The 27,526-nt window shown below is 37.9% G+C and overlaps 1 protein-coding gene across 1 annotated transcript in view; it reads right to left on the reverse strand.

Moving 5' to 3' along the window:
• atg7 (ATG7 autophagy related 7 homolog (S. cerevisiae)) overlaps positions 1–27,526 on the reverse strand; it is a 111,738-nt gene that overhangs the window by 45,880 nt on the left and 38,332 nt on the right. Inside the window, exons 13-18 of the mRNA XM_065265950.2 lie at positions 25,196–25,390; positions 24,339–24,492; positions 24,022–24,098; positions 23,581–23,696; positions 19,768–19,843; positions 2,895–2,975 (exon numbers count right to left, since the gene is read on the reverse strand). Coding sequence (XP_065122022.1) covers positions 2,895–2,975; positions 19,768–19,843; positions 23,581–23,696; positions 24,022–24,098; positions 24,339–24,492; positions 25,196–25,390 — 699 coding nt within the window. The remainder of the gene's footprint in view (positions 1–2,894; positions 2,976–19,767; positions 19,844–23,580; positions 23,697–24,021; positions 24,099–24,338; positions 24,493–25,195; positions 25,391–27,526) is intronic.

Here is a 27,526-nt window from a genome sequence, read left to right on the forward strand (position 1 = left end):
CATTAGCAATATGTGTTGCTAAGAACTTCATTTGGACAAATTTATAAGGGTCTTATCTAGCAAAACAATTGTCATTTTTGACAAGAAAAATAAAACATATGCACTTTTAAACCACAACTTCTCGTCTATATCCGGACCGATACTGTGATGCGCCAGCGTGACCTCACATAATACTTCATCACGTCAAGAGGTCACGGATGATGTATGCGAAACTACGCCCCAGTGTTTACAAGTGTGGAGAAAGAGGACCGTTCTGACGTTGTTGTATGTGGAATGATAGTCATTAATGTCTTTGTGTCAGTTTATTGTTTAAAATGGTTCGCAAATGTGCACTTCATATATGTAAAACGTGACCTTTCGACGTCATTACGCAATTACGTGAGGTCGCGCCGGCGCATCATAGGACTGGAGATGGACGAGAAGTTGTGGTTTATGAGTGCATTTTTTTATTTTTCTTAATAAGACCCTTAAGGGCTCGTTATAGTTGTGTGTAGGTCCTACGGCGTAGGTTCCGCGTCAGTTTTCATTTATACTTTTGCGTCGTCATCCACGTCAATGTGCAAACACACGCGCAAACCGCTGGTTGGCAGTATCGACGCGTGTAACCACAGTAGCAGCGCGACTGTCAGAGAAGAAGAAGCTTGGCAAGTTAACCCACAAATGAAGAAGAAACAGCAACTTGTTCTGTATGATTAATTAAATAAACAGCGACTGTTCTTGCAGTTTGAGTTAAATCACTCCTCAACTTGGCTCATCTTTGTTTTCACCGTCGCAAACGGAAATACCTATGATGCAGTTTTTTTTTACCTGATGGGAGGGGTTCTGGTGAACCAATCACAGCACTTGCAGTCTGCGTAGAACTGACGCGCTGTTAAAAATTTTGCGAGGAGCACGTCAGGCTACGCAGAGCTACACACAGGCTATGGATAGCCTACGCCAAACTAACGCACGACTATAAATCGGGCTTTATGCCTTGTTTGGGATCGTTTAGAGTCCTTTGAAACTCCGTTGAAAAAAACTGTTAAGTGTTGAGTTAAGTGTTGGGGTCCATTAAAGTCTATTAAAATGTGAAATCCTGAAATGTTTTCCTTAAAAAACATAATTTCTTCTCGACTGAACAAAGATAGACATCATCATTTTGGATGACATGGTGGTGAGTAAATTATCTGGATTTGTTTGTAAGAAAATGGAATATTCCTTTAAATACTGCACAGAAATCATTTATTTTTATGATAACAGGTGTGATTAGTAACATTTTATCACATTGATCATGAACATTCACTACGTGATTGACGGGAATAATTTTGTCAAAATCCCTACAGAGACGAAAAGACTACATGTGTTTCCTGTCAGCTAAAACAAACAGCAAAAAAATTGTCAGTGTTTACCAAACACCTAAGATGATGTGTTTGCAAATGTTTGTGGGTCACAGTTTTTTAAGGAATTTATCTGAGACTGCTGGATGAAGTTTCATCACAGCTTTTTCAGAATTGTGTCTCTTTCAAAAAAACACAAGAGTCACATTGTCATCTATCAGTCCCCATGACCGTATATATTAAATGCATCTGCAAGTGCTTTATAACGAGTAAACTAAAACTAACGCTAACAATTACAGATGCTCCATGTAGGTCTATTTAGATTTCCAAGCATTTATTGTTTTCATTAAACAACCGAAAACCAGCCCAACAACACTTCTTTGTCTGTCTTGATCCAAAAGTCTCCAGAAGTCATCCATATGACTCCTTCATTGTGTTCAGATGAAAAACAGTGCAATGCAGGTTTAATTATGTGAAAAAAACAAACACATTGGTCTGCACATGTCCCTGCCGAATACCACGTGACAGATAAGATGAGCAGAATGGAGAATGAAATTTGAGTAATGAAAATCAGCCAAAAATCAACCTCTTCCTCATACACAAAACTGAAAGAGACTTGATGAGACTTCATACAAAGTGCACAGAATATGTTAATGGTTCTTTAATGGTGTGTTTTTTTATTTTGGAGACTGACAGATGTGATCACTATAAACTACTATAATATAACAGTTGTTGCCTAAAGACTCAAGTCTTTCAAGTCTTCTTTAAAAATTCATAGAGGTTTGAAACAAGACCAAGTAGTTGAGGACAAACATGTGAGTTAATGGTGAGCTTTCCCTTTAAGAGAGATGGACAGGAACCCCAGCACATGTAATACCTCACACAGTTTCCTGCATCAAAGTGTGAGGATCTGGATGTTTTATGAGCTTTTTATGTTTACGGCAAGAAGAAAACAGAGAGAGAGAGAGAGAGAGAGAGAGAGAGAGAGAGAGAGAGAGAGAGAGAGAGAGAGAGAGAGAGAGAAAACTAATGAGTAATCTCAGCAAAAGAGAGGGGGAAGGGGAAACTTTAAACTCACTATATTCAGTATGTGTGTGTGTGTGTGTGTGTGTGTGTGTGTGTGTGTGTGTGTGCGTGTTAGGGGAAGAGGGAGTGGCCACTGAGCCACTAAAAAAGAAAGAGGGTGAGTTAAAAAAAAACACTGGATCAGAAAGAGAGAGAGCAAGAGACATATCCACACATGCAGAAGTGATTGAGATATCCCCGGGATAAAACAATTAAATTCAAACGTAACTACTCACAGACATCTGTGACATAAACACTTGCGGCCATACCTCAAATATTTATAATTTATATTCATAAATGTATTATTTTATCACAGTATTCACTTTAACAACTTCTTGCATGCGTGTGTTAGTAATATGAATTTGATTGCTTGGTAAATGGCTTTATTTACAGAAAGATATCTTATTTAGGTTCTTAATTTTGATCCACAAAGTTTCATTCAGCTATTGCATAATTTTTTAATAAAGGATATGAGTTACTATATCTTAAGCACAAAACAAGAAGGTGACTTACTATTGTTGAGCACGCAGTGCATTTGTCAAATGCCAAACTAGCAGGAAGAACATTGTCAAATCTTGACAGGAATCCTCGAATCTGGGTAGAAAACACATAATTAATATGATTCTTTTAATTTACAACATTTCACCACATAATCAGATGTTCAGAAATATTTATTAATCTATATCGCCACCTGGTGTTTGACAGTAAAAAGCAGAAATTATTAATCTACTGCTTTACCCAATCATACTTCAGAACATTTGTAGCTTTTCTGTTTTAGTTCAATAAGACCCCTCCACACACATATAGGTAAATATTAATATTGTTTGTATATTAAAAATACACTTAAATTATTTAATGTAACGTTTATACTAGAGCTGGGCATAGATTAATCTCATACAAAATAAAAGGTTTTCTTTGCATAAAATTTGCTTTTGTGCTGTGTGTAATTATTATGTATATATAAATACACACACATTCATGTATGTATTTAAGAAACATTTACACGCGTATATATATTTATTTATATTTTATATATTCTATATAAAAAATGATATAGAAATAAAACATTTCTTAAATCTATATATATGTTTATGTGTTTAAATATACATAATATATTCATATTCATATATTATGCAAAAAATTACTTTTATTTTGTATGAGATTAATCTAGATTAATCTATGCCCAGCCCTAGTTTATACTTTATCACAGTATTTGCTGTCCTAATTTAAAATTATGATTTTATATAAAAAATAAACCCCAGCAGTATAAGTATTACTATATGTACTATGACATATATTTATGCAGAACATAACTGCTAATTTTTTTAACAAAATACAATCAGATTAACTATCTGATTGTTCACATTAACTACATCAAAACCCAAACTGTATAAGGCACCAAGCCACATTTATCAAAGTGTTCAGAACGGCGCTGCCAAACTCTTTCCTGTGACGTAAATATGGCAACAAGCAAATGACAGAGCTCTGTCTTCAATTACACTGCGGCATTACAGTCACGTCTGCCCTGTATCTCTCACCCAACATGTTCTAGGAGGTTCTGCACTCATGTTTGGCAGCTGATCTTAATTGAAAGGAAATTAAAGAAAGAGCCCAAGGGAAAGATAAGAGGAGCCAGGGCTTCTGCATGAAGATTACGAGGAACTTACAGACGGCTGATGTATTACCGGCCGCCCATGAATCCATGTGCCAGAGCTTAAAGCACTTTGATGTGAAGTTAAACATTCACAGTGTCAAATTCTCAAAATATGAGATTCATATTTAAAAAGGTAGTTTATGTCTTTTTATTCAAATCTAATTGAGGTTTGCATCAAGTGTACCAAAGATCAGTGGTGTGACCTGAGCAAAATCACAGTCTTACTGTCAGAAAAACACAGGGAGTGCAGATAAACTTTCCTTTTCAATACAACTATAATTTTATACCACAGGGCCTCTTAAATGCTTTATTCTGATTGGTTGAGAAATGTTATATAGGTGTGCATTATTTTTTGATAAATGCACACCTGATCTTTTTTGTGTCTTAAAATAGGCACCAGAGTAATGTTTGTGGTAACCGTGGTACAGTATAAGAGGAATAATTGACTCCGGTCATTTGAATTATTTGAAAATAATGCACACTCTGCTTTGTGTCGTACTACATTACCATCTTGGATGTGCATTTTTTAAAATAATTAATAAAAGGCCCATCATCAATTATTGCTTACATGCGTTTGGTGGTGCATGGTGGTTAAAGATTTAGGTTGGTAACTGAAAGGCTATGGGTTCAAATAATAGACAAATTGATTTACAATCATTGTGCCTTCAGCAAGACTGAAACTGTAATTTATACATTTTAAATTGGTCTCTTTCATATGTTTACACACGGTATATACGTAGCACAATTTTCATTTCAATCCCCATATTAACAAGCTGCAGTATTATTGATATATTACTCAATATTCTTTTTTTTCAGGGTCATAATTTTAGCATATATGTTAGAGTTTAGGCTGAAGTTCTTCAATTGATGTTACAGTTACGTTTTGCAGGTCCATACTGAAAAAACCATAAACTTACCACTCAGAAATGTCCTTTAACAATCTCCAAACAATTGATTTTTTCTCAAAATATGCATCTTCTTTTGATACAGGCTCAAACATATAAGGTCTGTTTGCTTTGAGAGCTACCAGCTACTAAGTGACAGCCAATCAGAGCAGAGCTCCACATTATTATTATTCATGACCCTTTCAAATAAGGTAATAATACCATTTCATTATAAAGGCAAATCCTAGGGTTGTAAATGGACATGTAAAAACTTATCTGGATAATTTTTGCACTTAATAAAGCCACAAACCTTCTGTCAGAGAACAATTTATATCAGTGCATTCTTTGGTACCTTTAAGTCTTTACATATTTTACTTTTGCTAATAAAGAATCAGTTGCAGTATCAACATAGTTAATAACACCGTGTCAACTTAATTTAAAGCAATCTCCAACAGAGGCATAACTAAGATGAATATAAACGAAGGGTTTAGATTGATCCAGGTATAGGTTATATATACCTTATAAAAAAAACATTACATCTTGAGGCAAAACAATGGCACTGATATAATGGCACAATGGGGCTTAATTTCGTCCTTTGGGAATTAATTGGATTATTGGAAGTTGAAAGCCCAGCCACTGGAAAATCTATATAGTATCATCATGAAGCTATTATATATATTTTTATAGCATTTAAAAGGTGCAATTTGTAACTTTTAGAAAGATCTCTTAACAGAAATTCAGTATAATATACATAACTATATTATCAGTGGTATACAAAGACTTTACATGGTCTCCTTACACGGAAGTCGGACAAACTGTTCTACAGATGCGGTTCGTCCCTACGTTGTCTCAGACGATGACATGTTTGTCCTGTGGCAGCTACCAAAGCTTCTCATCGCGTTTCGAAATTGAGGTTGGTTACAATTCACAATCTCACCACTAGATGCTCTGTTAAAAACCCATACTGTACCTTTCAATCTATACAGTACGACTACAGTTATCCTTATTGGAAACCACAAGCTAAAGATATCTGCTGCTCCAGCACAGTGACTGAGAACAGCCCAAAATGACCACTGCTTACCCTGTGTCTCAATTCGTTCCCTAGCTCCCGAGGTCGTGAATCAGTATATCATGTACAGAGGTTCGGGCACTGGTAAGGACCCTATAGCTCACTTCACATTGGGACACTGTTCACTTATTTTTCTGTTACGTGGCTGCTTAAGCGCGTTGTGATCACTCACAGCTGTTACTCATCATCAACCGGCCAAACCAACATCCCAACAGTACATTGTGAAAAATCAGACTGTAATTTTTCTCTTACATATCCGTGCATAAAATTGGGGAATATAATGACTTTTTGAATCTATTTAATTTTAAATATATATAATTTTTTTTACATTTTAAATATTATTTTAAATATTGAGTAGATTGTGGTCCCTTACTGTGTAGCGCTGTGTGTTTATATTTAAAACTAAAACCAACGTTTGTCTTTTTTAAAAGTTCTGTCACATTTCATAAAGTTTATTGAGTTGGTTCGGGTGATTTTCAGTTGGCGAGCTTCAAAAAGGTCACACGATTTCCAGTAAGGGAACATAGGGACCATCGATGCTCACTGGTTTTTGCGTTGCATTGTGGGAATTTTTAGGAAACGAACGTTCCAGTGAACTGGGGGGATTTTGCGATTGAGACAGCCCTTAAAATGGCCGACTCCCTGATCAGTGCCCTGACTACTGAACAAGGGAGCTGATTGAGACACATCCTTAGACTAAAACACATGTTTGAGCTGTCTCTAGAAAGAACATCTTGGACTTGCATGTCTGAAAACATTGGAGCAAATTTTTAAATGGACTAACCGACCGCAGATTTGAAGCCCTGTATTGTATTTTCACCTAATCTTAAAACTAAATTTTGTCGCACATAGATGATGCAATTTTGAGGGGCGGATCAAGAACACATCTGGGTATTTAGTTTGAACTTTGTTTGATGTGAACTTGGGAAGCAACTGATGATGTTTCATAAGAACACAAGTACAGACAAAAACGCATTTTGAGAAACGGACAATTTCAGTATCAGTAATCTCACCAATATTGCCATCAGCAAGTGGTACATTACGTCTTCTCCCACATACATACTGAATATTTGTGTAAATTTCTATATTTCTGATGTGTTGCATTGCAACTGTGCCATTCTGATTAAACTTTAACTTTAATTTAAGACAGAATTTTTTTACAGTGTATAAAGGGAAACACTGTCAGCTGTACAAATTCAACTATAATTTTAATTCTCAGCTTTGCCACAAGGGGCGCTATAAGAATAGTCTATGGTAAATGTACTCTTTCCTACTGTAAAGCAATAAGTAATATGTTGTGCATGTAGGGAACTGTCTTAGGCAGGACACAAACCAGAGCAGCAACCGCAATACGATGCTTGACATAACAGTTAAATGAAAAAGCAGTTCATATTATTTAAAATATATATATATATATATATATATATATAGGCTGAACAGCTGCTATGGGTCTTTAAAAAAACAAAACAAAGTGATGATGAAGACTTTCTCAGTGTAAATGCAGTTTTTAAACGCACTGGTGTAAATGTGACAAATTATTTCTTACACCAAAAGGGTTCGATGTGTAGTAGGATTCACTTATGTGGAGCAGGATTTTGAATGAATGAGATTTTACAGTAGGCAGGGCTACTACTGCAAAAACAAAAGCTCAAATATAACTCTCACACATATTATGTCAGACTAGGCAGGCACAGATCTTCAATTTAAACCTCTAAAACACATTTCCTCAGAGCAGATACAGGGCACTTCCTATATAAATACAGCAGGGGGCAGTGTGCAATAATGACAGTTCTTCCCTTCCAATTCTGGGACAAAAACATTTAATTGGCTATCAATGCTGTGTGCTATCTTGACATGTTGAAGCCAAAGGCACATTAATGCAAACGTGTTTCACACAGTCAGGAACATTAAAGCCTGTCAAATACAATGAATGAGATCAGGGACTCATAATCATCCTGCTATTGCCCGTGCCCAGTTTGCCAGCATCTGGTATTGTGTTGCTGAGTGCACAGTAAAGAGTCGACCGCTCTGATTAATTGTATTAAGCGTGAAGATTTGCATACATGCAATAATTGCTCCTTAAGAAAGAGAATAGCATTTGTGAAAGGCCATATGTATGCTGCATGCTGGTTTGGTTAATAACCCAAAGAGGTGCTCTTTGACGTCTGTAGCTGCGTCATTAGCCGCAGCTACAGTGTGTGTAGTTTAATGTATGCAGGGGGCTCATGCTAAATCTCAATGTTAAGCGTCAGCACGCAGGCAGGAGGTCCCACTGTGCCACTTTATGAATTATAACATAACACTGAAAGGAAGATGCAGTGAATTGAAGCGATGTATAATGTTTTTTTTTCACTGAGAACACTACTATGGTGGGAAAAGAATCTAATTGTGAGGGCAGTGCCAATGCACACCCCTACTAGAAAGTAAGACTTTTATTAAATCCTACAATTCAATGTTACAGGTTAATCAGTGCACAATTTGATAATGCATTTAACAGCAGGAAATAGACTCACAGCCTATGTTATATCAATAGCATATTAAAATGTTTTAGCCTGTGAGGTCTCAACACAATATTAGGTATTATGTAAATAAACAGCTGTTATATACACTCACCTAAAGGATTATTAGGAACACCATACTAATACTGTGTTTGACCCCCTTTCGCCTTCAGAACTGCCTTAATTCTACGTGGCATTGATTCAACAAGGTGCTGAAAGCATTCTTTAGAAATGTTGGCCCATATTAGGATAACATCTTGCAGTTGATGGAGATTTGTGGGATGCACATCCTGGGCACGAAGAACCCGTTCCACCACATCCCAAAGATGCTCTATTGGGTTGAGATCTGGTGACTGTGGGGGCCATTTTAGTACAGTGAACTCATTGTCATGTTCAAGAAACCAATTTGAAATGATTCGAGCTTTGTGACATGGTGCATTATCCTGCTGGAAGTAGCCATCAGAGGATGAGTACATGGTGGTCATAAAGGGATGGACATGGTCAGAAACAATGCTCAGGTAGGCTGTGGCATTTAACCAATGTCCAATTGGCACTAAGGGGCCTAAAGTGTGCTAAGAAAACATCCACCACACCACCACCACCAGCCTGCACAGTGGTAACAAGGCATGAAGGATCCATGTTCTCATTCTGTTTACGCCAAATTCTGACTCTACCATCTGAATGTCTTCAGACCAGGTAACATTTTATCAGTCTTCAACTGTTCAATTTTGGTGAGCTTGAGCAAATTGTAGTCTCTTTTTCCTATTTGTAGTGGAGTTGAGTGGTACCCAGTGGGGTCTTCTGCTGTTGTAGCCCATCTGCCTCAAGGTTGTGTGTTGTGGCTTCACAAATGCTTTGCTGCATACCTCGGTTGTAACGAGTGGTTATTTCAGTCAAAGTTGCTCTTCTATCATCTTGAATCAGTCGGCCCATTCTCCTCTTTAGCATCAACAAGATCTTTTCGTCCACAGGACTGCTGCATATTGGATGTTTTTCCCTTTTCACACCATTCTTTGTAAACCCTAGAAATGGTTGTGCGTGAAAATCTCAGTAACTGAGCAGATTGTGAAATACTCAGACCGGCCCGTCTGGCACCAACAACCATGCCACACTCAAAATAGCTTAAATCACCTTTCTTTCCCATTCTGACATTCAGTTTGGAGTTCAGGAGATTGTCTTGACAAGGACCACACCCATAAATGCACTGAAGCAACTGCCATATGATTGGTTGATTAGATAATTGGATTAATGAGAAATTGAACAGGTGTTTCTAATAATACTTTAGGTGAGTGTATTGTGCATATTATGATTTATGGAAATGAATGTGTGAAAGAGAGAGACGCAAGAGAGTGGCCACACTGTTGTCGGAGCTCCGTCGAGATCATCATCTAAATCCTATTTTTCTACTATCTTGTTCCTATCTATATAATATAACTCACTAATTCATCTTAGGAATACCTTACCGTGACGATTATTCAACAGTATCAGTAACTGAAACGATTTATCGCTGGTAAACAACCAGTATTAGCATATAGCCCGCTAGCGTAAACAAACGGGGAAACGCTGCTCCGTGCATTGGAGCTCCGTCGAGTTCATCATCTAAATCCTATTTTCTTACTATCTCGTTCCTATCTATATAATATAACGTACAAATTTATCTTAGGAATACTTTACCGTGACGATTATTGAACAGTATTAATAAGTAAAACGATCTATCACTAGTAAACACCTATTGTTAGCATATAGCCCGCTAGCACTCGCTCACTGTTTGTTTACTGTAAATCTGCCTTCCTCTTCGATCTAATGGCGGACACATCCGATGTATGTTTTTCAGACCTTTCCTCACCAGAGCGGGAAGCTGTGGAGGAGTTGTTGCCCGGCATTCGCACCAGACGGTACAGCTTGCCACACATCACCCTGGCTCCAGGCACCCGGAGACGACCAAGGCATGCAACGAGCGAGCACCCATCTCGATGCAGCTTCACGGACCGCGTTCGGGCGAACGGAGACGCTATCGCACAGCATGAAAACGGTAAGACTCCGCTTGTCATTGTAACCTGCACTACTTGCCACATGTACAGTTTAGCTTCTTCCGTCAGCACAGAGGGGTTTACATGTGTTAAATGTATTGAAGTAGTAAGGCTAACGGAGAAGGTTGCAGAACTAGAAGCGCACATCCGAACGCTCGTTGAGGATGGTAAAACCGCTAATGTTAATGTTTCAAACACTGTTTCGGGTGCGCCTACGGTAACGCGTAGTACACATAGCTCGGTTTCGGCAACTGAGTTAACACGGCCGACTAACTGGGTGACTATCAGGCGGCGTAGTCATATTCGATGCCCATCGAAGTCCCCCCTAGTAATTTCTAATAGATTCGACATCCTAAGCAATACACCGGCTGAGACATCTGTTAAAGGTGCTCTTGTTATTGGAGACTCGATACTAAAGAACGTGAACATTGAGGCACCAGCCACCATAGTTGACTGTATACCGGGAGCCAGATCGTCAGACATTAGATCCAAACTTAAAATGCTGGCTAATGCTAAGCGTAAGTTTTCAAAAATTGTTATTCATGCCGGCGCAAATGACACCAGACTACGCCAGTCGGAGATCACCAAAGATACTATTAAAGAGGTGTGTGAAATTGCAAAAACAATGTCAGATAATGTAATATGCTCTGGTCCCCTCCCCGCCTACCGGGGTGATGAAACTTATAGCAGATTAGTGTCTCTTCACCACTGGATGTCAAAATGGTGCCCTCAGCATAACGTAGTGTTTATAGACAATTGGAAGCACTTCAGGGGGAGACCTGACCTGCTAAAGAGAGATGGCCTTCATCCGTCATCGGAAGGAAATGCTATACTCTCTAGAAATCTGACCAATACTCTTAATTCTAATACAGTCTGACTACCCAGGGCCCAGGTCAGGAAACAGATAGATCGGCCTACCCGTCCATCTGTTAGCTGCTCTGACATGTCAAGATCACATATATCGCAGAACTTAGAGTCTATCTTACCAGAGTATCAACACATTTCAACTGTGTGCGTTCCTCGAACAAACGAATACAGAGCACCGTTTACCTCGTCTCGTACAAATCTTACTAACATAAAATTAGAAAACAATACGTTTACAGATGAACCTCGAATGTTAAAATTCGGCCTTCTTAACATTAGATCGCTTACCAATAAGGAACCCATTGTCAATGAAATAATTACTGACCAAAACTTAGATGCACTCTCTTTAACAGAAACCTGGCTTAAAGCAGACGATTACATTAGTTTAAACGAATCCACCCCACAAGACTACTATTACAAACATGAACCGCGATTAAAGGGGAGAGGGGGTGGTGTAGCTACAATATACAACAACATTTTTAAAGTTAACCAAAAATCTGAACTAAAATTTAATTCATTTGAAATAATGCTATTAAATGGAAATAACTGATCGTAACCATAAACAGCTCTCTTTTGTCCTTGCTACAATCTATAGACCTCCGGGCCATCATGCAGATTTTCTTAACGAAATATCAAATTTCCTGTCTGACCTCGTAGTCACTGTAGATAAAGCTCTTATCGTTGGTGACTTTAATATACACGTTGATAACCCAACAGATACATTATGATTAGCGTTTATAGATATTCTAAATTCTCTCGATATTAGACAAAACGTGACGGGGCCCACGCATACCCGTAGGCACACATTAGACTTAATTCTGTCACTCGGGCTCAATATTAATGAAATCGAGATATCACCTCAGAGCGATGCAGTTTCAGACCATTGCCTTGTCTCATACACGGTACTTCTAGATAGGATCACTCGAACCACAAAATGCTACCGACTAGCCAGAACAATAATTTCAACCACTAAATATAACTTTATTAGCACTCTTCCAGACCTGTCCCAAATGAAACATGTAGCAGATAATCCTGAAGATCTAGATATTGTAATAGAAAACCTGAACAGTATTTGTTCTAACACATTGGATGCCGTAGCTCCAATTCGAAAAAAGAGAATCAAAGAAAAAACGCCAGCTCCATGGTACGACCATCATACCGCATCCCTTAAAAAGGCTGCTAGAAAAATGGAAAGAAACTATAGAAGCACAAAGTTAGAGGTATGGCGTGCAGCATGGAAAGAGAGTGTTAAACACTACAGACAGGCTATAAAAATTGCCAGATCTACGTATCTCAGCAATCTTATTAAAGAAAATCATAATAACCCTCGCTTCCTCTTTAGCACAGTTGCGAAACTGACTAGAAATTAAGAACAAACAGAACCCACTAATAAACTCCCACACAATAGTAACGACTTCATAAACTTCTTTACCAGGAAAATTATGATTATTAGGGAAAACATTGTAGGTACCCAAGCAGCCACCACTCTAAGCAGTAATATATTTAACGCTAGCTTACCATACCAACATCTTGAGTCATTTAAACCTACTACAATAGAAGAGCTATCTAAATTAGTAGCGTCATCCAAATCATCATCCTGTATATTGGACCCTGTTCCCACAAAATTACTCAAAGAGGTATTCCCTGTAGTGTCTAACCCAGTACTAAATGTATTTAACTCATCACTAGAATTAGGCTACGTTCCCACAGCTTTCAAACTAGCAGTTATTAGACCGCTCATTAAAAAACCAAACCTTGACCAGGGAGATCTAAATAACTTTAGACCAATCTCAAATCTCCCTTTTCTTTCCAAAATATTAGAAAAAGTAGTGGCAAGCCAGCTACATACATTCTTAGCAAATAATAGTACATATGAAAAGTTCCAATCAGGATTCAGGCCCCACCATAGCACAGAGACAGCGCTGCTTAGAGTTACAAATGACCTTCTCCTAACATCCGATCGTGGCGAAATATCACTCCTTATATTATTAGACCTTAGTGCAGCCTTTGACACAATAGATCACACAATCTTACTTAATAGGCTAGAAAACTATGCTGGCATCAGTGGTCAAGCGCTAGCCTGGTTCAGATCGTATCTAACCAATCGCTATCACTTTGTTTATGTAAACGAGGAGGAGTCACATCACTCCCTGGTTAAATACGGCGTACAGCAGGGATCAGTTTTAGGTCCTATCCTGTTCTCGTTATATATGTTACCTCTGGGAGATATTATTAGGAATCATAACATACAGTTTCACTGCTACGCCGATGACACACAGCTTTACATCTCCTCACATCCTAGCGAAACACACAATTTTTCTAAGCTATCAGACTGCATCAGTGATATAAGTGACTGGATGGCACATAACTTTCTTATGCTAAACTCCAATAAGACAGAGATACTTGTTATTGAACCGAATCGCTACAAATATAATATGACAGACTACAAGTTGCCCATAGATGGCTGCACTGTGGTGCCAACCTCCACGGTTAAGAATTTAGGTGTGATGTTCGACAGAAATTTATCCTTCGACAGCCATATCTCCAATGTCTGCCGCACCGCATTCTTCCACCTTAGAAATATCTCAAAAATACGCCATATGTTGTCTGCATCAGATGCAGAGAAGCTTATCCACGCTTTTATGACCTCTAGAATAGACTATTGTAACTCGTTACTCGGAGGATGCCATGCAAATCAGGTAAACAAGCTTCAGCTAGTTCAAAACGCTTCTGCGAGAGTTCTTACTCGATCTAAGAAGTATGACCGCATAAGCCCAATTCTGGCATCTTTACACTGGCTACCAGTTAAATATCGTATACAATTTAAAATATTACTAATCACCTACAAAGCCTTAAATGGCCTAGCACCCTCATATCTTAGAGAATTATTATCAGAATACAATCCATCACGTGCATTGCGGTCACAAAATTCTGGCCTCTTAATAATCCCTAAAATATCAAAAGTGTCTAAAGGTGGCAGATCCTTTTCCTACTTAGCCCCTAAGCTATGGAATGATTTACCAACCGACGTCCGAAAATCAGAGACGGTAGATAACTTTAAATCTAGACTTAAAACTTTTCTCTTTAACAAGGCATTCGCATAGTTTGTTTTAGCAATAGTACTTATCTCCCAATAGCTAGCTTGTACAACCTAATAAATAAATAAATTAATGAATAAATTAAAACCTTTCTTTCGTCAACACTCCAAAGCATGGTAAATGTCATTAATACTCTTTAGTAATATGCTGAAACTTTGAATTGGTTGTCGATTGAGTCTTAATTGCCAAATATGGTCGGTTTGCAATTTTGGCCTTTTTCCCATGGCCTTAAAATAGTATGTCATACAGAACCGTTTGCCACTGTACATTAGTATTAACGACGGCAGTGGGGCCTCTGGGCTTAGTCAAACGAGTTCTGTTTCTGTTTCTAAAATCATCAACTATATGTAATACACTTATTTCCCAATAGCTAGCTTGTACAACCTAATAAATAAGTAAATTAATGAATAAATTAAAACCTTTTTTTCGTCAACATTCCAAAACATGGTAAATGTCATTAATACTCTTTAGTAATATGCTGAAACTTTGCATTGGTTGTCGATTGAGTCTTAATTGCCAAATATGGTCGGTTTGCAATTTTTGGCCTTTTCCCCTGGCCTTAAAAATAGTATGTCATACAGAACCGCTTGCCACTGTACGTTAGTATTAACGACGGCAGTGGGGCCTCTGGCCTTAGTCAAACGAGTTCTGTTTCTGTTTCTAAAATCATCAACTATATGTAATACACTTATTTCCCAATAGCTAGCTTGTACAACCTAATAAATAAGTAAATTAATGAATAAATTAAAACCTTTTTTTCGTCAACATTCCAAAACATGGTAAATGTCATTAATACTCTTTAGTAATATGCTGAAACTTTGCATTGGTTGTCGATTGAGTCTTAATTGCCAAATATGGTCGGTTTGCAATTTTTGGCCTTTTCCCCTGGCCTTAAAAATAGTATGTCATACAGAACCGCTTGCCACTGTACGTTAGTATTAACGACGGCAGTGGGGCCTCTGGCCTTAGTCAAACGAGCTCTGTTTCTAAAATCATCAACTATATGTAATACACTTAACCAGCAATAGTTAGCCTGCCCGGAACCGAGCTGACTAAAATCCACATTACTGTGTGACACTTGCTTTTTATGTGAACGGCCCCTACGCTAATAAGATTTTGTTTCTCTCTCCCTGTCTCGTCCTCGATCACGAGGACAATAAGACAAACAGATCCAGTTCCGGTAAATGTGAAAGTCGGCCGACCTCTGATCTACTGGCTGTTCTTCAACGTGATGTCCAGCTGATGCCTGACCAAAGACCACCGGCAGAACCTGCTTAATCTCCGCTTAATCTCCTTCCGTTTCAATGTGTATATATATATATATCTCCCAAGGGTTTTTTCCTCCTAGGACTTTTTTTTACTTCCCCGGAAAAAAATCCGGGGTATTTTTCTCCTAGGGGGTTTTTCAACCCGGGGAGGCAGCCTTTTTGGGCTTAACTTCTATACGTTACATTAGTAATACGTTTGATTATAATGTTGATTTATAGCCACAGCAAATTTAGCTGCTTGTGCTATCGTGTATTATGTTATGCTATCTGTCGATTTTCTGTGCTTTTCACTACATCTTTTATGTAAAGCTGCTTTGATACAATTACCAAATTGTGAAAAGCGCTATATAAATAAAATTGAATTGAATTGAATATTAAGCTCACACTATAAGATATACAAAGCTATTGACAACTATTGTCCAGCAAAAGCTGCTACTGAAAACAGCTCCTTAATGTCACGACCGCTGTTAGTAATAGCTTGAAGACTGTGACAAACAATTTGAAAAGCATTACAATCTACAGAGAATGACTGCTACTCCCTGTTTTCTGAAGTGATGATGATGAGCGGTGTTTAGAGTCAACCATGAAAGCCTGCAGTCATGAGTGAATGTGGGAAACAAGAAACGTCTTGAGGGAAAATCTTGACTGACATTTGCATTGCAGAGAAGGACGGGCTTGAGACCTACAGAGTAAACAACTCCACCAGCCTGCTTTCATCGAAGGATTATCAGTCAAAAAACAATCAGAACTCCAATAGAGAGATACACAATTGTGAATCCATCTGAGAATCTATAGTGACTTGAAATTCGGGTGAATAACGAGTTTAAAAAAATCTGTTTATCAGCTATTGCTCTTGGTTAAATACTGTATTACTGCTTTGCAATACTAAACGAATGGATTTAAAACAAGTAAACATGAGATTAAGTAAGAGATAAGAAAGAGCAACATAGCAATACCATCAACAACCAATATGCCTGTAGTTCAGGGCTATTCAAATTTTACCCTGGATGGCCGGAGCACTGCATAGTTTAGCTCCAACCCTGATCAAACACACCTGAGCAAGCTAATCAAGGTCTTCATGATCACTAGAAAATCACAGGTGGTTAAGTTTGATCAGGGTTGGATCTAAACTATGCAGTGCTCTGGCCCTCCAGGGTAAGATTTGAATAGCCCTGCTGTAGTTCATCCATATTTCAAAGAAGAAATTTGTGTGATTGTGAAGGACATGTTGAAATGAGGAACAACACTGACTTTTGAGAGGTATGAAGGACATTGAGCCAAATGATTAATTTCTTTCAGGGGTCATAATCCCCAGTAACAAAGGTTCATGTAATTGATTTAAGTCTGGTTGGTTAACAGTTAATAAAATCTGAATCATTACCGTTCTGCTTAAAGCAGAGTTTAGTTCCAACCCTAATCAAACACCTGAATTTCATTTCCAAGTAATCCTGAAGACTTCAATTAGATTTTGCAGGTGTGTTTAATAAGGATTGGAACTGCAGGACCTCCAGGACCCAAGGTTCCCCACCTCTGAGTAAGATGAAGGCTACAGAAGAGGTAAAAAAATGGACACATCCTGTCTAGAATGATAAATATCCCACAAAGTTTCAGGCGTCTAAGATGGCTTTGCGTGGACCTGATGAGAATGAGAGCTCAGATAATCCTGGTATATTCAGTGGCTTGGTCGATTTTGTTGCTTCCTTGTTTTAAAAGTGCACCCTGAGAATGCCACCGTGTTTAATGGAATTTTGAGAACTGACGTGCACCCGATGGTGTGGTAGAGGCTCTTAATGAAAACATAATTACAGACCCGCATATCTCTACTCTAGCAGTACTCAACACCGAAGCTACACTTCCTCAACTATCGATCAATAAAGTAGAGTCACACTTCTTCATCTTAGAAAAAGCCGAAAGCTTGAAATTACAGGGAAAATGGGCACTTCTCCAGCTGACCACGTAGTATTGCATTCTGTTTTGACAAACTTTTCAAACTCAGAAGATATTCTTAGTTTTGTGATTAAACTAAAGCATGACTACAATGTCTTCCAACTATGCATAATCTGTAATCCGTCAAAATACAACCCTTACGGTTTGTTACATCAAAATCAAGAGAATGAAACGGTATAGCAACATCTTTAATGGATGTCGTTTCTATAAACAAGGCTTCAGTGTTTGTCATTGAGGTTGGCTGTTGTTTTAATTCGAATACTTGCTATCTTTCCAAATTGTTGAAGTATCAACCAGTGGTAAAGCCAACGTGATGGTAAGTTGGAAGTTAAGGCCATGTGCACAAGAATAAGGACTGCCGTCGAGAGGATTGTTAAAAAAGCCCAAAAACTTCAGATGGGACGCGGCAGTCACGAGTTTGTAGTTCATTTTCAATAAGAGATTTGAGGAAAGTGACAAAACGTGGGCGGTTTAACAGGTGGAGCAGAGGCTCGTGATAAAAATAAAGATTTTTTTTTAGATAAAAATATTTGCTCTAAATGCTGAACAAACGCTTTCACAATGCTTGACAAGTACAATGTGTAAAGCACACGCTGTCAAAATCCCTGTCTTTTTGTGCTATAGTAAACAGTTGTTTTGAATAACAAACTGGAAACAGGGACACGCATGTCACAATCATTACAGTCCGGCCTGCTGTTGATGTGATTTAAAGAATACATGAGTAGCCTTCTACAACACATTTTCTTTGAATATATTGATATATTTATTACCTTTATTAAATAATATATTATACAGTACCATGATGATATCTTCATCCGATTAATTTAAGTTTGAGTTGTACATTTGACTGCCTTTCATTTCTGCATGTTCTGTTTGATAACAGACTGATAAAACTATTGGAAAAACTGGAAAAGCTTTATATGACTATTATTTTACTATTCTGAAACAATTTCTTATCTTTATTAATTACTGTATAAGTTGCATTAATTAATTTAAGCAATTTTACTTAAGTTATGGCTTAATGGGATTGTTTTGATGTGAAAAATATAAATACTTGGTCTACATGCTCATGTATGAGTTTATGATAAGGGTGGTCTATATTTTTTCAGGGGGCCCAGAATTTCCTAGCTACGGCCCTGGTGGGGACAATCATGCTCGGGCACAGTTCAAGGCAACCGTGCTAAATGACTTTTTGAATGTGCTTTTATTATATATGCAGCCATACCCTTGGTAATACACTTAAAATCAAAACCAGGTTTTGCAACGCAACTGACTTTTGACCCTGACTTTTGGTCAAGGCCAAATACAGTCTCATCTAGGGCTGGGTACCGAACGTGGATACTTTTATGGTATCAAATGAAAAACTTCGATACTTTGAGTATCGAAAAATTATTTATCTTTTCGATGCCAAATTTCGGTTTCCAAAAGCGGCTGTGTCTGTGAGCCTGTACTTTCATGTAAGGACCTAAAACGCCGGCGATTGGCTTGTCCACCACCACATGACGGGGAGGATTTCTGAAAATACTCGCAGTCCACCTCGCAGTCACCCAACACAAGTGTAGAAAGGATACAATATGAGAAGAAAGTCTTTGTGACAGTCTTACCAATAGAGTTAGCATAAGCATGGCCGTGTTGTCTCTGTGAAAGGGAAGGCCAACCAAAACAGCGCTTCTCCTAAAGTGACGAGGGGTTTCAATTTAAAGCACGCACACAGCCTGTGTCTCGCGCCTGGTTCTGCATGGCAAGGCATTGCGCGCGTCTCCCACAACAGTCTCGACAAGGTGTTTAAACTTGACCCACGCGCGCAGCTTGTGTCTCTCAATGCTTATGAAATACTCGCGCCTGTCTCTCCGCATCGCAAAGCCTTCATGCCCTCGTCTCGCAAAATGGACGATGCGTTTGAACCTATTTTTTACAGTCTATGGTTTAAACTTGACGCACCGGATCGAAAGATTTTAAACAATACCCAGCCCTAGATCAGTTTAAAATCCCATTTCACAATTGTTATTTCAATTTAATATTGATGAAAAATAATATACATAGCTTAGAGTTTAATAATAAACTCATTACTGACCTGATGGGGCACAAGACCCAGTGAGGTTGGAGGTTCATTCATTCGGTCATCACTGCTACTGGCCACGGCATAACCTCTGACGGAGATAAAGCAGAATGACCATATTACTAGAAATTATTTCAGAAGCTTTTGAAGTATATATACAGTACATACATATTTACCCTTATTTACTGACCCATATGAGATTCCATTTGATCTGATTTTTTATGAAACACAGATAATTTCTGAATAAATGTCTATACTGTTTCTAACAAAGATGCTGTATGGCTTTAAAAGTATGGTTTTATTGTTATTGTCATAAATGTGACCAGTATATGCTAGTGTATGCTGTATGAAAAAGAGCTGTGTGAACATTCTTCAAAAATACAATTATTGTGTTCCACAAAAGAAAAAGATTATAATGATTATAAAGAATTAAAAAAACATTGAATCCCACACACGTTTTAAAAAGCAGTTTTAGATTAAGCAATTTCACTTAGTTTCTGCATATGTGTGTGCTGTTGGATGAATATTCTGAGCTGCTGGATTTTGTCATAGATCATGAGGCCATAAGTATGCGATTCAAATGTCAAAGTGTCATAAATAGTTAACGAGGAATTCATTAAACATCTGAAAGTTACGTCTCATTTCTTACTAATGCATTCTGTGTGACTGGAAGTGTTTCTACATGAGGAACTCTATTATTAAATAAGCCAATCACATTTCAAACCCAGACGTAAAGTGTGTCATTTCTTTCTTAAATGAAAACTATAACAGTATTTTTACATCTCAAGGCATCATCTGTTGCAAACCTACAGACAACAGTATTTTGCATGTCTGCCCAGACAGTTCTGAACCATTATGAAGTTGGAAGAACACATGTTATGATTTTAACTGCAACAATTCTGTTAAATAATACATAAAATCACATCTGCAAAATGACACAGACTGATAGAGTCACCCTCATACGCTTACTTTGACTAATCCAGAACCAACCATTTCAGCCTCCCCAAAACAAACAGAGCAATATAAACACACTACATAACCACTGCGCTAAGGATGTCAACCTAGAAATGTCTCATATGCCACTCGTTTCATTTGTTATCGACTAGGTAAATATGCCTAAAAAGGTTTATTGTCTTCAGTCTGTTATATTAAACTGTTAAATCCATAAAATTGTGTGCATGATGACATCACAAATAATGAAAATTAATCTGTTTTAATTTATTGCAAAAGGAATCTTACACAAAGCCATTTCCAGACATATTTTTTAGTATTTCCCAATTATGTACCTTTTGTGCTTAAAAAAAATGAGAATTTTCAAACAGTTTCTTGAATTTTACCCGGTTGTGGCCATTTTAATTTCACAAAAACTTGCAAGTGTGCGATATATCAAAAGACCACCACCTGATTTGATTCGGGTCTTCAGCTTTTACGACTAAAGCTGGAAGAATGCTCATGATGAATATCTATTTTAGCATTTAAGCCTTTTTAGCCAAAAAGAGCTTCAAAACTAGATTTTGCAAAATTTGAGTTATCAACATTGAAATTATGTGTCAAATTAAAGGAAAATCATTTTGGTGACATCTGCAAAATGTAATCAACAAAAAGTTTTTTCATCGGCTATATCAATAAACTTTATAATGCACCAAACCTTTTTTGCAAAAAAGCCTTAGGTGGAAACATGGCTATAGTTGTTTTAATAGAACCTGGGAAAGAGGTTTTAACATCTCAAATACTTCTACTTTAAGTACAATCTACCGTATTTTCCGGACTATAAGTCGCTCCAAGTAAAGTTGCATAGGTCAAAAATGCGTTTTGAAGAGAAAAAAAACATATATAAGTTGCACTGGACTATGGGTCGTGTTTATTTAGAAAATTATTTTAAAAAATCCAAGCCGAAGAACAGACATTTAATCTGGAAAGGCAAGTTATTCAACTAAACAATAGCACAGTACAACAGGCTAAATAGGTGTCCGTACATGTTAAAGTTACATAAACATTATTTACACAATACACAAAATATCTGGAAGGCTGAATAGGCTAAATTAACACGACAAGCCAAATCAAGTTCAAAAACGTCCTAAAGTCATTTAACATCACTGAATCCATTAAATTACATAAATACAGGAGCAGCATAGAATGGACTCTCACGGCTGTAATCGGTAATGGTTCCTCTTGGTTCATATGAAATAATTTTGACGTATAAGTCGCACCTGACTAGAAGTTCCAGGACCTGCCATACTATGAAAATAGTGGAATAGTCTGGAAAATATTGTAATTAATTTTGTTTTGCAAATTCATTCATTAAAATGTAAAAAAACAGCAACGTAGCTGTTAAAGAAATCTGAGTGTATTCAACTCAGCGTATGGTTTGACTTTGACATTAATCTGAATTCCTGCAGTTGTGGGTCTCTTCTCATACGAGCGCAAGTCTTTTGTGTCTCCTTATCTGAAGGCTTTTATCTGGCCTTCCAGAGCATCCATCAGTGCTCTATAACAGCTTAATGCATCTGAAGAGAGACTATCTGCACGATGCCAGTGCTATCTACTGTAGGGAACTCTATAACCCCTGCTTTTTAAAGTCATCTGTGAAAGATAAACATAGATGAAAGCTTTCTATAGACTCTCATGTGGCCTAGAAATACATAAAAAGCAACATCATACAGGCTTTATGCATTTGCACTTCAGTCGTACGTCATAATGCCTCAAAAGTTTCCCACTGACTGAAACACAAGGTTCAAAGAAAGCGAAACCAAGCTGCTTAGAGTTAATGTTATCGATGCTAACAGATTAAAAATATAAATCTGTGAACTTGTACTGTGCACTAAAAGTATATACTTCACTGGAGATAGGAAAAACCTTTGAAAATTTGGGGATAAATTTCATTACTGTAAACCGCTGACGCAGAAAATATTTTGACCGATTAATACCCTCAGGTAAACAGATAAAAAAGGAGGATGAAAAATATGCTAAATATTTTAATATACACACTTCTACATCCCCTCTGTAAAAATGAATGTACAATATATAAAAAAATATAGGTCTGAACTATGGGTGGGCAATATGATCAATCATATCATGATAGGATTCATTCTTACAATGTTATCCATCAAGCCATATTTAATGCCATAGATTTTTTATAATTCTCACAAAAAACTTACAAGCATAAAAGAAGACAACATAAACAAAAACCAAGCTTACTGAAGCAAAATTAGGTCACTTCCCCTTCAAGTCCTTATCTAATATACTGTTACACATGTGTTTACTTTTCCAGCTGTTTACTTTTTCTTAAGACCTAAATGGTTGTGTTTATGAGGATACTTGCAAAGATGGGAATTTTGACGTATTGTGTATCTTAGGCCAATAAAGCAGCAAGAATGCTTATGAGCTCAATAAGCAGCGGATGTATGGTGTGCATGCTCCTCTCATATAGAAACAGTGCGCGCATTTAGCACTTTTGTTTGTTTGTGTGTTAATTGCTTAGAATCACTTGATTTAAAACTGTGGTGCTTAAATACGTGTACAAACACCTTTAGTTTTATGACCACGCGCACAGCAACGTGACGTGGCCACTTAACCTCAATATAGTCCAAAATCTCTACCGGTTTATCATACCTAGCAGTTTATCGCCCACCCCTAGTCTGAATTATTATGTTTTTGGTCATATGAAGCAATTTAATAATATTTTCAGACGTGCAGAGAACTACTAGTATGTATTGTGTGGTTAATACACACAAGCACACGTTTGGCAGAATTCCAACAGGCACAAGCAGCCATTAGTTCAATCTCCTCATGTGTTTTAGGAGGTTTAAGTAAATGATGAACACCTACCCCTCTGGATGTTGGAGTATAGATACCATCAATTCAACAGCCAACGCTCCAGCGATCATGGCCAGACCAGGACGACTGACTGTGCACTGCTGGTCAAGAGTTCTGTCTCTGGTAGACTAACACACAGATAAGGGTTTACCATCAGTGAATTCAAAAACTAAACTAAATATGATCAATAAATATATCTGAAAATCACAACATCCTGAAACAAAATATGATCATCACTATATGACAGGATGGGTAATGATGGGTAAAGTTAGCAGGAACATGTTTAATTTCAATCACTGAGTGATTTTTTATATTTAATAAAAATATTTAATTTTATATATAATTGATTAGTTTGGTTATATGTTAAATATTACACATTTAAAACATTATGCATCTTTAGGTAAGCCTAAATTTCCTTAAAAAACATGAATTCAACTTTGTTCATGTACTCACATCTCCAGGAGCAACAACATCATTACAAAAGTAGCAGCCTAGACGATGTCCCGGTATGTTGGAGAACAAAGACGCTCCTGAGAATAAAAATTTGTCATGCTTACAATGAAATATAAAAATGGGCTTATAGATATTAGAGTATATGTCTATATATCTGTAAACTGCTGTAAAGCCTTTAGCAGCTCATTTTGCTCTAAAATGTGACATTAATGCAACAACAAATGCAAGGAGGGGGAATTAATTAATCTGCAATTCACTGGCTTCAACTTTAAAGATGAGAGGAAAATAAAATTAAAGAGAATATAGTGACATTGCACCTGGTGTCGTGGTGGCAGCTGGTGTAGAGGAAGAGGATGAGTTGGAGGAAGCAGACATAGGGCTGGAGTCTTCAGATCGAGATTCTTTGGGTTTCTTCAGGCCATGCCTCATCACCACAAATGTGTCAAATCCCAAAGCAGCATTAACTATCAGCTAAAGACAAACAGAAATATTAAAGGCGGGGTACATGATTTTTGAAAAACACTTTGGAAATGGCAGTCGGGCCGAGTGCCAAAACACACTTATAGCCAATCAGCAGTAAGGGGTGTGTCTACTAACCCACATCGTTGCCTGGGTTGCGTATGTGTGGGGCGGGTATATCAAAAGAAGGTCCAGATTCTATTGGGGTAGTGGCGTTTGTTTAGGTGATTTCAAATGTCATGACATTGGCTTTCAGAGATCATGCACCCTGCCTTTAAACTCCTAAAACTCTTTTTTTTTCAACATGACTTAAATCAAAGCCAGAAAATTATTAAATCAAAGTAAAAACTATTTCAAATGTTATTTGCCCTGATTTATTAGCTGTTGATGGGATTTTCTTAAAAATGATTGTGTTTTTTTACAGTAAGAATATCTGGACATCCACAAAACAAGAGAAAATGAACCGAGGACCAAATAATTGTCTGTCATCATACTATATTAGCAACAATGTACATAAAGTGTAAACAAACTATACAGTGTACCAATATTTATAGTGACTAGACTTTTACTATAGTATCACTAGTACAGTTTGGTTAAGGATGATTAAATAGAGATGATAAATAAGAAAACCAACAACTGAACATGCAAAAGGTTGACAGCCATAGTGGAAGGAAATAACTAAATAAAAGATGAAAGATTGAAGGGAGGAGACCACCTTTCTTTGGCTTGCAGCGATGACTGTAGGAAGCCAGCGGCTCTCTCGAGTGTCCATCAACAGGAAGAGCACGTCATGCTTAGAGATAAGCTTCTCCAGCTGTTCCACATCCTGCCGAGCTTGAGACATTGTCATCTCGGAAAAGTTTACCGGGTGGCCAGGCATTGGTATGCTCATGTTATAGCCTTCTGCATTCTGAAATGAATAAACAATACAATACATGTTTGCATGCTAGGGTCATGGGTTTGATTCTCATACCAACATACAAAATAAAAAAATATATATTCCCTGAATCTGTTTGGATAATAATGCATTTAATGTAATACATGTCTAGCAATAAATGTACATGCATTTTATAGAACAAAAATTAGTTAACAAAACTCTGGATTGAAAATTGCTTTTTTAACATTTGTATTAATATTAATATTTTGGGTAGGGAGCAGAGGAAGCAGTGGAAGGTGAACACAAATGTGTAAAAAGTTGGTATTGAAGCACTATAAAATTACATCAGGCAGCGCATTGAGGAAGCAGCGTAAAAAAGAAGGACCGGGCGAGGGCCACTTTTTACAAAGACCTAAACAAGTTTGCCAAATTCCTTTTTGTAAAAGAGAAGATGGGTACCTTAAAAGTACCAGTGAGCAAACTAGAGGAGCACTTGACATTTACTCTTATAAGCAGAGGCATCTGCCTGCTACTATCCTGACCAACATACCACTTAATTAACCACCAGTGTACCAGATGGATACCAGGCCCCCTACATGGAGTGATGTTGAAAGTACCGTAAAGCGGGTAAGGTCAGCATCAACCCACGGACATAACATCATTTCATATGTGAAAAGTGTAAAAAATACCCCTGGCCTGCAGAAATACCTCTGGCCCCAAATAAAGGTCATCGTGAAGAGCAGTACAGGTATGGTGAAGAGCAGTAGAGATCCTCATTCCTAAGAAGAAGTCGTCATCAAATATCAAACATTATCCCTAAACGTCTTCCCACAATCAGGGCATTCATAAAAGACATGACGATAATAACAACTACAAATCCATGCACAAAACACCTAGGGGATAAGTTTCAGGATAACTTTAACTGGGCATCTTTAAAAGATTGGGCGTGTTTTAAGATCAAACTCAGCCAGCTTGCCAATGAGAGGTTTTGAATCAGTGGGGAGACAATACCATAAAGCAGCCCTCAATGACAAATGGCAGGAAACAATCAGTGGCCTCAAGCAGATCAACAACACAGCCCTTCTAGACAATTTGAACTTGTGGTGCATCCACTTTGGGCTGTTTTCCCATCTAAAGCGGCCAATCATTATTTATAAGGCTACCATAACCCACGTCAGTTGAGTGAAAAGACTGGTGAATGCTTAAGTAGGAATTGGAATGGGCTTCCAAGATGCATGAGCAGTGTTGGCGTTTATGTGGACAGAGCTCTTTTCTTGCCTAGTGGAAGAGTACAAATGTGCAAAAGTATGTCTGGAGTTGACACTCACAGAGTCTTAGGATCCCTTGATATGTGACGCTGCTCCCACCTTGGCAACTGGGAGGAAAATAAAGCCGGCCACAACAGTAGTACATGCAAAGGCCGCTCTCGGACACTGGGAGATAGTGGGGCAGATTCAACAGGGTAGGGGAGGAGTTGGGTTAGGAACAAGAACACCAACATGGGAAAAGGCACTCCAACCGAGCGGCATCAAATGGTGGGGATGGAGGTTCGACGCTATGATGAAGCAGCCAGACACGCAAGAGGGTTGTCTGGGCCAATGAGTGAAATGAGATGGCATAGAGAAAAGGAAATTCAACTAGAGTGAGCTGTGGAATATGCAATCCAACAGGATAAGTTATATTATCAGAGCCACATAAGATGTTCTGCCCTATCCAGCAAATATACACCTTTGACTTGGAGAGAATGATGCGTGTCTTCTCTGTGCAACCACAGCAATCCTTAAAAAATATTGGTGGGTTCCGGGATCTCTTTGGCACAAGGAAGATATATCTGGCGCTACAACAAAGTGTTGAGATGCCTAGCCTCGACCTTCAAATATAAAAGAAACACAATCAATGCCATCTCCCAAATACCCAGAGTATCCCCAAAAGCCAATAACCATCATCCAAGAAAGGGAAATTAAGTAGACTAACCCCTTACCATCAGATTCTAGCCCATTAAATCCAGCCAGCGACTGGGAAATGTGAGTCAACTTAGAGGAGAGACTTACTCTCCCACCAGCAATTTCTGTAACCAACCTGCACCCAGACCTACTGCTATGGTCCACCTGTCATCGTTTCTTCATTGTTGAGCTAACGTCCCCTGGGAATATCCATCGGTGAATCAAA

This window comes from Paramisgurnus dabryanus, chromosome 14 (genome assembly GCF_030506205.2).
Source record: "Paramisgurnus dabryanus chromosome 14, PD_genome_1.1, whole genome shotgun sequence".
Lineage (NCBI taxonomy): Eukaryota > Metazoa > Chordata > Actinopteri > Cypriniformes > Cobitidae > Paramisgurnus > Paramisgurnus dabryanus.